Source organism: Podarcis raffonei, chromosome 15 (genome assembly GCF_027172205.1).
Source record: "Podarcis raffonei isolate rPodRaf1 chromosome 15, rPodRaf1.pri, whole genome shotgun sequence".
NCBI lineage: Eukaryota > Metazoa > Chordata > Lepidosauria > Squamata > Lacertidae > Podarcis > Podarcis raffonei.
In genome coordinates, this window is record NC_070616.1 from 11,965,218 (window position 1) to 11,981,622 (window position 16,405).

The 16,405-nt window shown below is 45.0% G+C and overlaps 1 protein-coding gene across 3 annotated transcripts in view; it reads left to right on the forward strand.

Annotated features, from left to right (window-relative positions):
• Positions 1 to 387: 387 nt before the first annotated feature.
• The window catches only part of LOC128402499 (ras GTPase-activating protein 4-like), a 50,086-nt gene continuing 34,068 nt past the window's right edge, over positions 388 to 16,405 (forward strand). For 2 of the 3 annotated variants that reach the window (XM_053366673.1, XM_053366674.1), the window contains exon 1: positions 388 to 674. In XM_053366673.1, coding sequence (XP_053222648.1) covers positions 610 to 674 — 65 coding nt within the window. In that variant the 5' untranslated portion in view covers positions 388 to 609. Of the gene's footprint in view, positions 675 to 15,244; positions 15,954 to 16,405 lie in introns of those variants that run through there. The other variant, XM_053366675.1, reaches the window with a different exon arrangement.

The following is a 16,405-nucleotide window of genomic DNA, read 5'->3' on the forward strand; positions in this document are numbered from 1 at the left end:
GCACGCTGTGAATAATTTGGCTGCTTTTACACGCGCTTTCTGCAAACGAAAAAGCCCCCAAATGCTGCGATCTTTCCTCCAAAGGGCTGTTGCTCTTTTCCCGTGATCATGTTTTGGTTGCCCTGTTCCTTGCTACACTGTTCCTTTTTGGGGGAGGGGGAGGAAGATGCATAGTCGGGATTCAATGCGAGCCCCCGCAGGTTGCACCGAAAATCCAACCTCGGAGCTAATTTTCAAAAGCGGACTTGGGAGAGTTAAGGAGCTCCTGTTGACAGCTGGCAAGCCGGCCGGCCAATCCTAGCTGAAGCTGCTTTGCTGGCCACGCCCCCGTCCTTTGCCTTGCGCTCGCTGATTGGCGGAGCGATGGAAACCCGGGCAGGCGCGCGCCCTTCCTATGCTCCATATATAGAGAGAAGCGTAGGGTTCAATAGAAATGTGAGTCTTTTTTTTCTGGTTTTTTTTTTCCTTCTTCGTTCGATCGGATTTGCAGTCTGGATTTGCGATTTTCCTCTAGTGCTCTGCTAGACGCAGGACGTCAGCCAGCACCGGTTGGTTGTGAAAAGCCCGAACTGATTTCTTTTTCCTGCTTCCCATTATTTTGGCTTAATAATGGCCAAAAGGAGCTCTTTGTTCATTCGAATAGTGGAAGGGAAAAATCTACCAGCCAAAGACATGTGAGTAAAACAAGCTAGCAAGCCAAGCTTTCTTTCCTCATTACCCACCGCTTGTGATTGATGTTATTGTTGTTATTTGATCTGTTATTTATCAAACCCCAGTTCTTTGTTGCTGACGAAGCTAGTGGCGGTGTGTTTGTGATCCTCTCTGTGCTTTACTTGGAAGTTCCACTGATCGCAATGTTTCGTGGTAAGTGTGTGCAAGATTGTAGGCGTCGAGTTGCATTCAACCGAGACCTACTCGGAGTAGACCCACTGACTAGACCTATGTATGTCCATTAATTCCAGTATTCTGTGAGTATGACTAATGCTGGATACGGCCCCTTCCCTCTTAACAGATCAACACCATACATTTAAAGCATATCTGTTGCACATTCAAAGCACATAACATTCCCCAGTGGATTTTGGGAGCTGTAATTTGTTAAGGGCGCTGGGAATTGTAGCTCTGGGAGGGGGCAGCTACAGTTCTCCGGATTCTTTGGAGGAATCCATGTGCTTTAAATGTGTGTTGAATTTGCTGTAAATGTATTGTGTGAGTCTGCCCTTTGCCTCTCTATTGTATGTTAAGACTTTTGTAGCTTTTAAAAAAAGAATTGTGAAATAAGTTTCTCTTTCTCAGTTGGTCAGCTGGTGTTTAAAAACATATTGTAGAAGCTTTCCTGCTTCCTCTTTTGGGGCTGAAAAACAAAATCTGTACACTCTGATACTAGGGACAGGGTTTGTTTTTCCCCCTCCTGAAAAATCTAGCTTTGCCTTCCCCAGTCTGGTGCCTTCCCGACGATGTGTCACCCAAAACATCTGGAAGGTACCTGGTATGTGACGGCAGATCTAGCCTGAGGAAGCTTACTTATTACCATTTAATTAAAACACAAGCTTGATTGTCAGCCCCTAGCCAACACCTTGTCCTCATTTCAAGCACGTTAATTTCTTTCTGTAAGATCAAAAAATGCCACTAACTGCATGTTTTCCTATTCTGTAACAATAAGAGATCAATTTTGATGAAGAGATACATCCTATCTCCTACAAACAGTTGCATTCCCACTCCTACTCCACCCTGTCTGCCAAGCCAGCCTCATCTACATGGCCAAATATGTTCATAACATTCTTATTTATTTTTTATTTGCTGTCTGACACTGAATTGTTATAGATTCCAGAGGGGTAGTTGTATCAGTCAGCGGCAGCAAAACTGGCAATGAGTCCGTGGCTCTGTTGAATGGCTCATCATGGCATAAGCTTCTTCTGCCTGTATGCCACATACAGAGTTATTACAGGCACGTTTCTGAAGCAATTCCCAGTCTCTGCATGAAAGTTGGGCTTAAGACGTAAACTCCATTGGCATGACAAAAGGACAGCACAACATTCAATGCACCTAAAAATAGCAAAATGGCCTGATCGCTGTTAAAACGTATTTTCCTCCCTCGCTCTCTCTTTCTCAAATCGGGGCTTAAATTGTGCCAGATTTCATGCCAAAGCTTAGGCTCTGGAATCTGTTTCGACACCGGAGCTAAGAGCCGCTGTCACCTCTCTTTAGAAATCCTTAATCCAACACTGTGCAGGATAAACATGATTCTGATGAAATGAGAGTGGAGAAGAAATAGGAAGCAGATAAAAAAATCTGCCTGGCCATAGGGGGTCAAACACTGCAAACTCTTAATTGATTTGTATTATAGCAAGATCCCCATTTGCCCATCGCTTTGAAATCCACCCTGAAATGTTTTCTTTGTGTCCTTTCCCAGGGATCTGAAGGAAAAATATTGCATTGGGACTGGCCTGCCAGGATGTTGTAGAAAAGATAGGCGTTTTGTTAAATGACAGGAGTAGAAATTTTAAAAACCAAAACAGTTTTTAATACCAAGGGCAGAATGCATGGACTTGCTTCACTTTATTCCTGCAACAATCCTGTGAAGTATGTTAGCAGGACCAGTTAACTTAATATCTTTGCAGGGGCCTTATTGAAAGTGTCCTGGGTCCCAAAACTACTATGCTTTTGCCTGCCCTTCTGACATGCTTGCCTCACTTGGAACGACTGCCCAATGGTTTAAAAGAATCCCTTAAGAATCAAAATGGAAATGGGCTTCACAAATAAATCATCCTCACTGACCGCTGTTGGGACTAGTAAAGAACTTGGCGAGAGTGCTTCTGAGAGTACAAAGGACTTAATGTATTGCTTTCAATCATTCCTCAGTTCTCTTTAGAGCAGTCCTGTAAAATGGGCATGGATTACCCCCAAAGTTCAGGTTTTGGCAAGTAGGGGGCAGAAAGATGAAGGGTTGCCTAAGACCTGGTATTGCATGGCTATTCAGCAGACAGCTTGCTGTTCAACAAGGCGAGCCTATTTTTAGGATTTCAGTGATTTACGGCAAAGTTCTGAAGTAAGGTCTTGAATGTGAAGTCTTCTATAAACTCCCAGAAAACAGGTTCCTGATGCATATAGTCAGTGTTTTTTTTCTGGGGGGACGCATACCCCTAAACATTTTGTAAATCTATGTTTGACCTCATTGAGGGACAGTATTTCAATATGAGTAGGAAAACGAGAGTACCTCTAAACATTTTTTTAGAAAAAAAGCACTGCATATAGTAACATGTACATAAACTGTGGGACGCGGGTGGCGTTGTGGGTAAAACCTCAGTGCCTAGGACTTGCTGATCGTAAGGTCGGCAGTTCGAATCCCCGCGGCGGGGTGAGCTCCCGTCGTTCGGTCCCAGCTCCTGCCAACCTAGCAGTTCGAAAGCACCCCTAAGTGCAAGTAGATAAATAGGAACCACTTTATAGCGGGAAGGTAAACGGCGTTTCCGTGTGCTGCGCTGGTGCTGGCTCGCCAGATGCAGCTTCGTCACGCTGGCCACGTGACTCGGAAGTGTCTTCGGACAGCGCTGGCTCCCGGCCTCTTGAGCGAGATGAGCGCGCAACCCTAGAGTCGGTCATGACTGGCCCTGACGGGCAGGGGCACCTTTACCTTTTTACATAAACCGTATGCGGGTAAGATTTGCATGTATAACCATGCACAAGTTATGCGCAAGAGAACCCGGCTTTTTGAAGTCATGCACAGAATTTGTTTGCACAAAGTCTTCATGCTTTACGTGTAAAGGGGGGGGGCAGTGTGCACTAGGCCTCTGTTCTCTGTGTGCAATATGTATACATCATGCACATACAACTCTCAATGTGTACCCCATCATTTGATGGTATTTTTGCCACATAAAACACTGTGTCACCACTTTAAGCTGCCATGTCTTCCCCAAAGAATTAAGGGAGCTGTAGTTTATTAACGGCGCTGAGAGCTGTTAGGAGACCCATATATTCCCCTCCCATAGCTACAATGCCAGAGTGGTTTAACATCCAGTCCTCCTTTGCAGGAACCTCCAAAACTTGTTGCTCTGTAAGAGTGAAGAGAGTCCTCCTAGACATGAATTATGTGAATGTGGCCTTGCTGCTTTATGGAAGGCCTTGGGGCAATCTCAGGGTGGAGAAGCTAAATCTTCTAAAGAAAGCATTGCAATACAATTTAAAAAAACTCTATGCAGATATTTGCAAGGACAGTATGGAGAGGAACAAGAAAGGCAATATCCTTTGATGCAAACTTTCTGAAATCTCTGAACTTAAGCTCCCTTCTGAGAAAGATTTGTAGTTTCCTTTGCTTGTGGGCTTGGCTTGCAATTATAATGTGGTTTTGATCCAAAACAAAATGGGTTACTTCCTATACCTTTAGAGGCAGGTGGTTGGTGCAGAACGTCCTCCCCTTCACAATTGCAGCCAGCTCTTAAGTGTGCTTGCCTCCGAGGTGGCCTAGATTTGCTGACAACATTGTGCTAGAAAGTAGAAGCCTGTTTAAGCCCTTTTCTTATCATACTGATCTTCCCCCAAGTGAAGGGAAACATTGTAGGGGGCACCGTGCACTTTGAGGAAATGGCTTCTCCTCCCTCCCCCTTAAGAGAGACTTGGGCCACATTCACACTATATATTTAAACCATTATCATACCAGTCATGGCTTTCCCCAAAGAATCCTGGGAGGGTTCTGAGAGCTGTTAGGAGACCCCCAACCCCACTTTCAAAGGGGCAGGGGAAGGCCAGACAACACAGGGATTGGGGAGGATGTTGTGTGGCGGCCCCTACATTAATGGGAGGTAGACAGGCAGGTGCAAAACTACATCTTGTTCTTTGTGTGTGGACAAGCCCAGATTTCTCGTGTGCAAGGTCTTTGGTTGCAGCGCATAGTCTGGCAATCACTTATTTAGATCCTTCTGTTATCGTGTGTCTCTTGAACCCTTTTTCTGGCTGCTTTCCTTCGCCGTGCTCCCCCGGTATCAGGAGCAGCTGATGAAATAAGAAACAAGTCAAAAGGGTAGGAGGCTTCCCTTCTCTCCTCTCTCAGCTTCTCCCCCCCCCCCCCCCAGTTCATGAATGCCCCGGGTCAACTCACTGCATTGTAGTCTTCTGTGACAGCTGAAAAGGCTAGTCCATTAATATATTAAAATGAGAACTTTTCTCTGGAAATGTCATGGTGCCCTGTGAACTGGATGAGAGCCCGGGCAATCCCCAGCTATTTTTGGGGCCCTTCCCAGCTACACTAAGCTTTTTCTTCTTCTCTGCCCTCTATTACTGTGTGTTGGGCTGAGGCCTACAGAGCTGAGTGGAGCCATAGGGATCCAGTGTTTACATTCAAGCAGGGCAGAGCGGTACAGCCTTTCCAGGAGGGTACCACTTCAGACTTTTAGGGGTGTGTGATTGATAAATTGCATTTATATCCCGCCCTTTCCTCCAAGGTGGCATAGAATTGTAGAGTTGGAAGGGACCCCGCTGCAATGCAGGAATCTCGGCTAAAGTATCCATGACAGATGGCCATCCAACCTCTACTGGAAAACCTCCAAGGAAGGAGAGTCCACCACCTTCCAAGGGAGTCTGTTCCACTGTCGGACATCTCTTACTGCCAGAAAGTTTAGTCAGAAGCTCCTTTCTTGTAACTTGAATCCATTGGCTCAAGTCCTACCCGCCAGAGAAGGAAAAAACCAAGCTTGCTCCATATTCCATGTGGCAGCCCTTTGAGATATTTGAAGATGGTGTACACGGGTCTCCTCCTGCTCCTTTAATCCCCACAACAGCCCTGTGAGGTAGGTTAAGCTGAGAGGCAGCGACTGGCCTCCAGGGTCACCCAGTGAGCTCTTAATGGCTGAGCCACGCTCTCTCCCAGGAGCTAGTCTGGTATGCTAACTCAGGCCTAGGCAAAGTCCGGCCCTCCAGATGTTTGGGACTACAATTCCCATCATCCCTGACCACTGGTCCTGTTAGGTGGGGATGATGGGAATTGTAGTCCCAAACATCTGGAGGGTCGGAGTTTGCCTATGCCTGTGCTAACTACTATACCACACTGGCTCCCTTGGGCCAGGGCGGCAGGGGGAATCCATTTTGGAGCTTAGGAAGTTCGTCTCTGGTACCAAAAAGGGTGCAGCTCCCCCCCCCAATCAAATAGATGGCTTTCCTTCGGGATCACAACAGGAGAAGGGAAAGATTCGATTCTCCCCCCCCTGCCCCCCGCACTTGCTCAGACCCTGTTACTTATCGGGATTCCTCTGCCAACACTGCAGTTATGCTTTAAAAACAACCTCTCCCCCCCACCCCACCCCGTGTGGCTGGTCTCTTAAGTAGGACGGAAGGCAGAGTCACCTCTGAATGGTTGTAAGCAAGAAGTCAGACAAGTGGGGGCTGGTTGAGGGCAGGCCAAGGTTGGTGGGACAGTGCCTTACTTGTCGTCATTGACCAGCCTCTGCTACATGTGCCGTTAGATGCATCTTGTGTGGAAACCACTCTATGCTCAGTCAGTTGAGCATGAGACATAATCTCAGGTTCGTGGGTTTGAGCCCCACATTGGGCAAACGATTCCTGCATTGCAGGGGGTTGGACTACTAAATGATGCTTGTGGCCCCTTCTGATTCTGTGAGGCTAGAATAGGATTTGCTATTGTGTGGGCCCCATTTGGAAGGCGGAGGGAACTAAAGAAACAAGGAGGGGGCCGCTGAGGGTGGGGAAGATGGGAAATCATGGTGACAAATCACTCTTGGTATATTTATGTGTCCATCTAACTTGTTTTAAAAAATTAAACTGCAGTTATGCACCTAATCCTCTTGAAATGTTATAGTCGGCTTACAGCTAGTCCTAATAGAAATAGATTGGAGCCTCAGGAGAGATGCACTTTGACAGCCCTTACTTTGCATACATAACTCAAGACAACAAATACATGCATGTAAACTATTGCATGCAGTCCTGGTCTGTGGCCTTCATTCTTTCATGCCATGTTTACAAAGCAAACCTCAGAAGGTTGAAGTGTGGTGATGATGATGATGATGATGATGATGATTGATTGATTACCTGCCCTTCACCGTAAGATCCCAGGGTGAGTTACAGCAATTTAAACTTCCCTATTAAAGGCAGTTTACAAGAAGTTGCAATCACAGGAATGGGGTGGGACCAGAAAAATATATATTGTGTGTCAAAGGCCATGGCAAAAACGTGTATCTTCCTGGACTGTACCACCTTTGACTGCCAGGGACCACTCTTTTTAATGTTTCTTTGCTCCATTAACATTTTTTAAAGTGACAAGAGGCTCTATATCTCTTGGTGCACACTTTGTGACCAGAACATCCTTGACAGTGGAACCTTTATTTCCTTGCCTGCTGTCTTAATTGTGTTGGTTGGTTTTATTGTGGGATTGTTTTTAGCTAATAATAATAATGGATGCTACAGACTAACCTCCTTCCTGTCATGCTGATATTTTATGTTCAGGAAGTACTGTGTTTTGAAAAGGATTTCTGCCACTTCATGTAATGCTGGGTTTTTTTGTTTGTTTTTTAAAGGTTAACTGTAATCTGTCAAAAAGTTGGCATGAGTTTTCGATTTGCAAAGCTTTTTTTTTTTTTTTTTAAAGTACTGTGCTTTGGGTGGGAGGGCATTATCACTCTTCCTTTCAGGATTAGGCACACTGAAAGCTGTCTTTCAATGTCCCAACTCTTGGTCCACCTAGCTCAATACTGTCCATCGCAGTGGTGGGAAGCCTGTGTCCCTCCAGATCTTCTTAGGCTGTCCAAGTCCCATCATAGGATTGTAGAGCTGGAAGGAATCACAGCTAAAGCAGTCATGGCAGATGGCCATCAAACCTCTGCTTACAAATCTTAAATGAAGGAGAGTCCATCACCTTCCAAGGGAGTCTGTTCAACTGCTGAACAGCTCATACCATCAGAAAATGCTTCCTAATGTTTAGCTGGAATCTCCTTTCTTGTCATTTGAATCCATTAGCTCGGACCCTATCTTCTAGAACTGCAGAAAACAAGCTTGCTCCATCTTCCATGTGACAGTCCTTTAGATATTTGAAGATGGCCCTCATACCACCTCTCAGTCTTCTCTTCTCCAGGCTAAACATCCCCAACTCCTTCCACTGTTCCTCATCAGGCTTGGTTTCCAGACCCTTGATCATCTTGGCTGCCCTCCTCTGCACACATTCCAGCTTCTCAACATCCTTCTTAAATTGTGGTGCTCAGAATTGGACATAGTATTCCAGGTGTGGTCTGACCAAGGCAGAATACAGCAGGACTATTATTACTTCCCTTGATGTGGACATTATGCTTCTGTTGATGCAGCCTATAATTGCATTAGCTCCCCGCCGCCCCCCGCTACATAACATTGTTGAATCAGGGCCTTTCCACACTTTGCCCTGCTCTTTCCAGGCACTGGTCCACACTTAAAAGCTCCAGGTCCATGCAGTTTGTTTGTTTTCTGTCCTGAGCTTTCCCCAAGAAAATCTGCTCTTTAGTGCTCAATCACAGCAAGCAGCAGTTCGGGTTTCCTGCGGACTGCTGATTGCTCTCACTGAGCTTTAAAGAGCGGGGTTTTGCGGGGAAAGCTCTGGAGCTGAAAGCGGGGGGGGGGTGCGGGTTGGTTGGATACAGAGCTTTAAAGTCTGGTAAGGTAAAGTCTGGACTGTGCCTAGAAAGAGTGGAGGAAAAGCAAGTGTGGATAAACCCTCAGTCCCAGTTAGCATGATTCTTAAGGATGTGAGATGCCAATTGATGTCAGAATGCTGTTTATTGATTATAGCTCGGCTTTTAATACCATCCTGACATTCTTATTAAAAAGCTGGTGGACCTGGACCTGTCCCCTACCATCTGTGATTGGATTAAAGACTTTCTGAGCAATCACACACAAATAGTGAGGATTGGGCCTGTTACATCTACCTCTCTGAAGCTCAGCGCTGGCACCCCACAGGGATGTGTGCTGAGTCCCTACCTGTACTCGTTGTATACATATGACTGCATTTCATCTGATCCATCCACTGCAATTATTAAGTTGCAGATTATACCACCATAATGGGTCTAATTACAGGTGGATAGGAATCAACATATAGGGAGGAGGTTCAAAAAGTCTCCACATGGTGCCTAGAGAACAACTTGCACCTAAATATCAGGAAGACAAAGGAGATGGTGTTGGACTTTCGGAGGAAGAGAGGAACTAGCCCCGTTGTATATCAGGGGTTTGTGTGTAGAGAGAGTCTCTTCCTTTAAATTCCTGGGAGTTTACCTTAGTGAAGACCTCACTTGGAAAATCAATACAACCCAGGCGGTTAGGAAGGCCCAACAGAGACCCCATTTCCTCAGGGTCTTGCGAAAGAACCATGTCAAACAAAAATTGATGATCTCCTTCTACCGGGCCACAATAGAAAGTGTCCTTTCATACTGTAGAACGGTGTGGTACGCTGGTTTGACAGCCACGGACAGGAAGTCCCTACAGAGGGTGGCGAATACAGCACATGACATCATGGGCTGTCCTCGGAGTTTGCTAGATGACATCACGGGAGACCGCTGCCTCAGGAGAGCGAGGAAAATTCTTAGGGATGACTCAGACCCTGGCCAGCACTTCTTTAATCTCCTACCTTCAGGCAGGAGATACAGAAGTATAGTCAGCCGCACCAACAGGTTAAAGAACAGTTTTTATCCGTGGGCTGTTGGGCTGCTGAATGGGAAAAAAATAGTGGTGTAATTGACTTCTGACAAGCACACAGAACGTGAACAAGACTGAGTGTATGTGGGGGGGGGTGTCGTTTAATTTCACTGCACACAGGTGGTATAGTGACAATAAAGGTTTATTTATTATTATTATAATATCTGAACCTGGAACCTTTTGCATGCAAGGCTGGGGACATCAGGCTAAGTTCTAAAACAATTGCGAACAACGAAGCGCTGCATACCTTCGACATCATGGAAGGACTGATGAAGCCCCAAACTCACAACACATTTTCTAGCGCTAAGCCTGCTGAAGCTAGGATGAGAAATTGGCTTGGAGCCCTGGTCATCTCTATAAAGACCTCTCTGTGAAAATCCTGCTCTAGAGCAGGCAGCCCAAACGGTGGTGTGCTCAGGGGCTCTATGGAAAGTCTGGGAAGGACAGAAGGAAGGACGGCTGCAAATGGTAGAGCTCAGGGCCTGCTCTGTCCTTCTGAGAACTTGTGATTCACCTGCAAGGTGAGCATGACGGACCAGGATTGGTGGGGAGAGGAGGCACTTGAAAGGACTAGGAAGGATTCGTGTGGTGATTTAAGGAGAGCCTTACAAAGTTCACACAGAAATATAACAATGTTTGGTTTAACTTGCCTGCGGAAACAACTCAGAGGTTATTAAGAAGAAAAATGATAACAACAAGAAGACTGGAAGATGGGATTTGTGAACATCAAAAGCAGCAGAATATGAGATGATTGGACCCTCACTGAGCTCGAAACATGGGAACCCCCCAAAAAAATTAAAATTTGGCAAAATATTCGGACTATATAATATGTATTGGTATAATTTGGAATAATTAACGTGATATGATTGGATTGTTAAATGGAAAACTTAATAAAAATTATTATTAAAAAAAGAAAGGACTAGGAAGGATTAGGAGTATGAAAGATGGAGAAGGAGGAAGCAGATAAAGAACACGGATGAAGGAAGCAATAAAAATAAAACTGAAAATCTGGCATGCAGTGCATTGTAACCGCTGCAACAGGAAGAAAAATCATGATGTGGTCTGTCTGGACCCTCTGTAATTTTTAAGCAGTCAGTGGGTGGGGTGCAGGAAGCTTGAGTAATATAAGTACCAAGACAGTTCCCTGCCCCAAGCAGCTTACAGTCTATGCAGTTAGGTATTGAGTTAGGGTGTCAGCAACTTGACTTCAGTGAAACAAGACAACAGACGGATCAGGCAAAGGGTTCAATCCCAGCATGCTGTGGTGCAGTCAAACCAAGAGGACTCAAATCATAGCCAGCAAACATATGTATTTTGCAGCATTTCTAAACTTTATTTTGTGCCTTTATGGGGGGGGGGGGGAAATGGTTGAAACGTTTTGGCCTCTTTTCTTTCTACTCCACATATTGTGTGCATTTTACATACTAAAGTTTCCTTGTTCTGGTGACTAATATTCCATTTTGAAAAAGAAAACAAAGAACTTCACTTTAGCAACATATTAGAGAGGGTCTCTTACCCCTCCCACTTCCCCCTGCCTGTGTACCTTTTACTGGAAGGCTCTCTGGGTAATTGGAAACCTTGTGGATCTGTCAACAAAGCATAAAACCTTACAGAGGGAGGAAATGATTTTGAGTGTGACCTTTTAAAGCTGTTTATTCAATGCTAACAGCCCGGAGACCTCCAGAAGAAAAACATGTTTTGTTATGGGTTGAGGAAGTTCTTAGTCTGTACTCAGGATTGGGGAGAAGAAAAAAAGTGGATTAAATATATCTTTCAGATGAACAAATTACGCAGAGATCCTCTGTTGCAAGCTTCTTTCCCTCTGAAGGCTCATAGCTGCTTTCCTTTTTTGATCTCTTTCTAGTAGTATTTAAGACCGTCATCACATTCCTTCCCCGACTCAATTTTCTTCAAGTGTTTTGTAAGATACCCTCATTCTCTGTACGGCACCACGCTCAGAAATCTTTAAGAAGGACATCTGCCTTAAGCAAAGTTCTTCGAAGGTCAAATTGTTGGGTTGTATAATCAAAGCATCCATACCATTAAACCCTTAATTATGTTTATTTGGAAGGAAAACGCCTTTGAATGCAGTAGAACTTACCATGGGGGGTATTTGGAGATTGCAGCCACACATGAAGACTAGAAACTTGGATATCTTTCAAAACGAAAATTGGGAGTTTCAAGATTTTCTGCTAAGATGGGGATGGAACTGTTGTGTTCCTATGGTTTCTTCCATATTTAAGCAAGTAGGTCCTTCCTCAGTTGACTTGATGAAACTGGCAAAGATTAGGGTTGGTACTGAGTAACAGGGGGACAGTTTGGTTGGTGGGGAGATGGAATGCCTGTAGTAAGTTTTCTCACAAAGCTTTCTGAGTCCTCACTTTCTCTGTGTATGGAAGTGCTCTGTGAGAGAATGTTCTTGGGTCGAGGCCAATCTTCTTTGTGGTCCATTGGAGGAAAATCTTGAGCCAGGAGCAGACCGGTTAAAAGCCTCAGCCAAAAATAGTTTTTGTGTGTGTGTATTTTATGGTAAAAGAATGCATACAACAGAAATAAGATTTAAAACAAGGGCCTATCAAAACATAAATGTGAGCAAACTCAAATAGTACAAAGGGCAGATGTGTTTTGACATCAAGTCTTCACTGGTGGCCAGAATTATGACCAGATAGTAGGTGGGGGCAGGAAGTTTAAAATAGTACCTGAGGAGAATACGTATCTTATTGTGGCTAAATCTTTATTCTGACACTCACCCTTAGGCTTAAAAAAACAAAAACACGCTTCATTTCTATAATGGGATCAAACTTCATCAGGATACAGGATGTTTGAACCCTACATAAAAAAATGGTAACACAAAAATGCAAAGGAGACCGTTAAATGCAAACCTTTTTAAATAATTATATGCAGGTTTGGCCTTCAGTCTCACTCCTGAGTAGGAATGAGGAAGAAAATCGATTCACTTCACATTTAAAGTTACATATATCAAATTTGCACTTTCCAAAGCAACATGAGAACCAAAATACAGCCATCCATCAAAATTGGCACACATCCAAATTTTGTAATGCAGTCGCTGAACAAAAGAACGTTTACAAAACCCACATATTGGGGGGGGGAATGGGCATAAAAATCAATATATTGGTGAAAATAACATCTGAAACTGCATTGCATTAGAAGGAACTACATGCCAAAGTGTGTTAATTAGGATGTATTCACTCTAAAACACTGAAGGAGTTTTCATTCTGCCACCCACAGAGCCAATGGGAGCTTTACTAAGTGTTTTTAAGTGGCATTCAGGCACTGTGAACAATCCTTCTGACTTTTGCAGCCCTCTCCCCACCATGTTCTTAAAATTTCATAGAATCATAGAATTTTAGAGTTGGAAGGGACCCTAAGGCTCATCTAGTCCAACCCACTACAACCCTCTCTTTGTCCAATGTGGGTTTCGAACCCACGACCCTGATATTAAAAGTCTCATGCTTATACCGGTGGAGCTGTTTATCCCACTGACTTGGCAATAACAGCCAGCAGCCAAATGGTTAAATGCAGAACTCAGCAGCTGTAAATCCAGCTCCTGAGATATCTCTATTTTTCCCATCTCACAGGGCACCCTTTTTTCATATTAAATGGCTGTTTATTTTTCGGCCTTTAGCTTGCAAATGATTAACTAAGGCCAAGGCAGGGAGCTGAAAATAGGATAATTCAGGTGTGCATTCCATTATTTGGTCTCCTGCTATACAGTGCCTCAAGCTGCGCTGATTAATGAAGAGTAGAGGAAGGAATCCATTTATGGCACCACCTCAGGCTCTAGCTCGGCCAGGTGGGGTCTCCCCGATGTCATATGCTCTGCCTAAATGCACGTTGCAAGGAAACAAAAAGCAAACAACACCCAGCATGAGGGCTAGATTCAAGGCTACCGATCACCCAAACTGAACTTACGATCAAATGTTGTGCCCCCTGGGCTCACCTGCCCATCTGACTCCTATCTAGAGGTGGCAGGGTGCAAGGAAGAGGGCGACCCGTGCACTTTGCATGCGGCATCCTTGAGACACGAAGACCACATTCTTTTGCAGTCAAGTGGTGTATAAACCTCGGGTTAAGAACTTAATTCGTTCTGGAGGTCTGTTCTTAACTTGAAATTGTTCTTAACCTGAAGCACCACTTTAGCTAATGGGGCCTCCTGCTGCCGCTGCGCCGGCGCTGCACGATTTCTGTTCTCATTCTGAAGCAAAGTTCTTAACCCGAGGTACTATTTCTGGGTTAGCGGAGTCTGTAACCTGAAGCGTCTTTAACCCGAGGTACCACTGTATTACTACTCGCCACGATCTGGACCCTGCCCTTTTTTTGTGAATGCTACTGAAGATTGCATTAGATCTGTCAGCAGCTGCATCAGGATGCCTGCTCATCTTCTGATCAACTTAAAGCATCTTTCTTTGGGTGGCAGGAAGGAAGTGACAAGACAAGATGACCTCCTCTACACTGGGAGAAACTTCTAGAAGCCAAGTGGAGGAGCCTGAAATAGGCAACTCTCTCTCTCTCTCTCTCTCTCTCTCTCTCTCTCAGCAAACTGACACTTTTCTTTTAACAGAACCATAGATTTGTGGCTGTCCAGGCTCCTGCCAAGGCCTTCCTCGTGGCCATATGTTCTGTTGTGCCTTAGCTGCAGAAATGGCCCTGATGGAACCTGTTCCCATGGAGGCTGTTTGCTTGCCTTGCAGAGGAAATGAAGTCCCGCTGGCCTCAGCCACTTAATGAACCTTTCCCATATCTAGCAAGTGCCCAGCAGATGGCCAAGCGAATAACTCGGGAGAGGCAATCCCAAAGTCTCTAATTTGATGACACCTTTCTTATTGACTTACTCTCTGGTTCTGCGCTCAAAGCCTTTACAGTATGTACTCTTGTTAACAGTGCACATGTTAAGATCTCAGCCACTGATGTGCTCGATCTCCTGCAGGAGCCTGCCATAGCTCTGAAAAAGATGTCTGCAAGGAAGAAGGAGCAGAAGCTCACATTTTGCCAGTAAGCCATGGGCGAGGAATTTCAGGCCTGGTGCTGAATGCAGGACTTCAAGGCCTTCCCAGATTAGTTCCAGGGAATTGTAGCTCTGTGAAGGGAACAGGAGTCTCCTAAGAACTATGCACTGTTAACGAACCACAGCTCCCATAATTCTTTGAGGGAAAGCATGATTATTCAAAGTACTGTATTTTCTGGCATATAGGACTACTTTTTAACCCAGGAAAATCTTCTCAAAAGTTGGGGGTTGTCTTATAGGCCAGCTACAGCAGCAGCTTCGGCAGCAACTCCCCACCAAAGGATAAAATGACAGCGAATTAAATCAGAGGACACCAAGCTCTCTAGATGAAGCAGAAATACACTTGAAAATTGGCCCCAGAAGCCCCTGGGTACTGGGAAGTGGAGCAGATTTCTGAGCCAGACTGGAGACTGGTTTTTTAATTTTTTATTTGGTGTGCGTTGGAAGAGGGGTAGTCTTATACGGCGAGTATATCCCAAACTGGAAAAGTTGGGGGGGGGGGTCGTCTTATACGCCCAGTCGTCTTATATGCCGAAAAATACGGGTGGTGTTTGTTAGGAGAAATTTTCCTGAAAATGCTGAAGAATTTTCATCAGGATTCTTAGAAAGAAAATCTGCAAGTTGGCTGCAGAAATGTGGAGAATCGAATTAAAGTCTGGGGAAATGAGAAAATGAGAAAACTGAAATGAACAGATCTTCCCATCCTTAATCCACAATAACTTCATAAAATGTGTACACGAAAGGACTGCACACCCACTGGTACTTTGCAGCTAGTCAGCCTTGCTGCCTGCAATGTGATTGCAGGATGACTTGATGCACGTGCAGAGGGCACCCGATATGGGAGACCCTGTGGTAGAGAATATCCAAGTAGGCTTGAGACTTTGGGCATCTCCCTCTTGTTTTAGAAATCTGATAGTGAGAAACACTATATGAGCAAGAGGCTCATTTGACCTTCAGTTGAGACGGTGGCAGATTGAGCAGGACGGGCCCAAGGGGGCAGTCAGTGAAGCGACTGGAAGGAGGTTAGGTCACAGGTCCACAAACATCCATTCTCTCAGTTCTATAAATACATGGTTTGGTTACTCACTCCATAAGCTTTGGAAAAGGCCTCTTTATTGACACTTCGGCATTCTCTGAAATCTCTTGTTGGAAAACCTTTCAACTGGAATGTATCCAAAGATGGAGAAAGACAGAGGTCTGGGAACCCAAGCCCTGTGAGGAGCATTTGAAAAAGAAAAGCTGAGTGCGTTTAGTGGTATTGTTGAAGGAGGTATTGTTATTTACATTTATATTGCACCTTTCCTCCATGGAGGCATTTGTGGTTCTCCTCCCTCTCTGTTTTGTCATTCCAACAACCCTGCGAGGTAGTTTAGGCTGAGAGACTGTGACAGGCCCAAGGTCACCTAGCGAGTTTCGTGGCTGAGTGTGGGGGCTTGTGAACCCCGGTCTTGCAGGTCCTAGTTCACAGCATGGATGGTAAGAACATCTGCGTCTGACTCTTAGCATCTGGAATAATGGCAAGGTTCAGTTGTACCCAATAATTCAGTAGGGTGGCCTGTCCGTTGCAGAGGAAGCTCTGTGCTTTGTGATGGGCAGCAAAAGCCAACCCCCCTATTTTTTCCTAACTCCCCAAGGGACTGAGTCCCCTAAGTCAATTTGGGAGAGTCAAAATGGCTTCAGGATTGCTCTCCTGAACTATTTCAGGCACGTGGTTTATATACT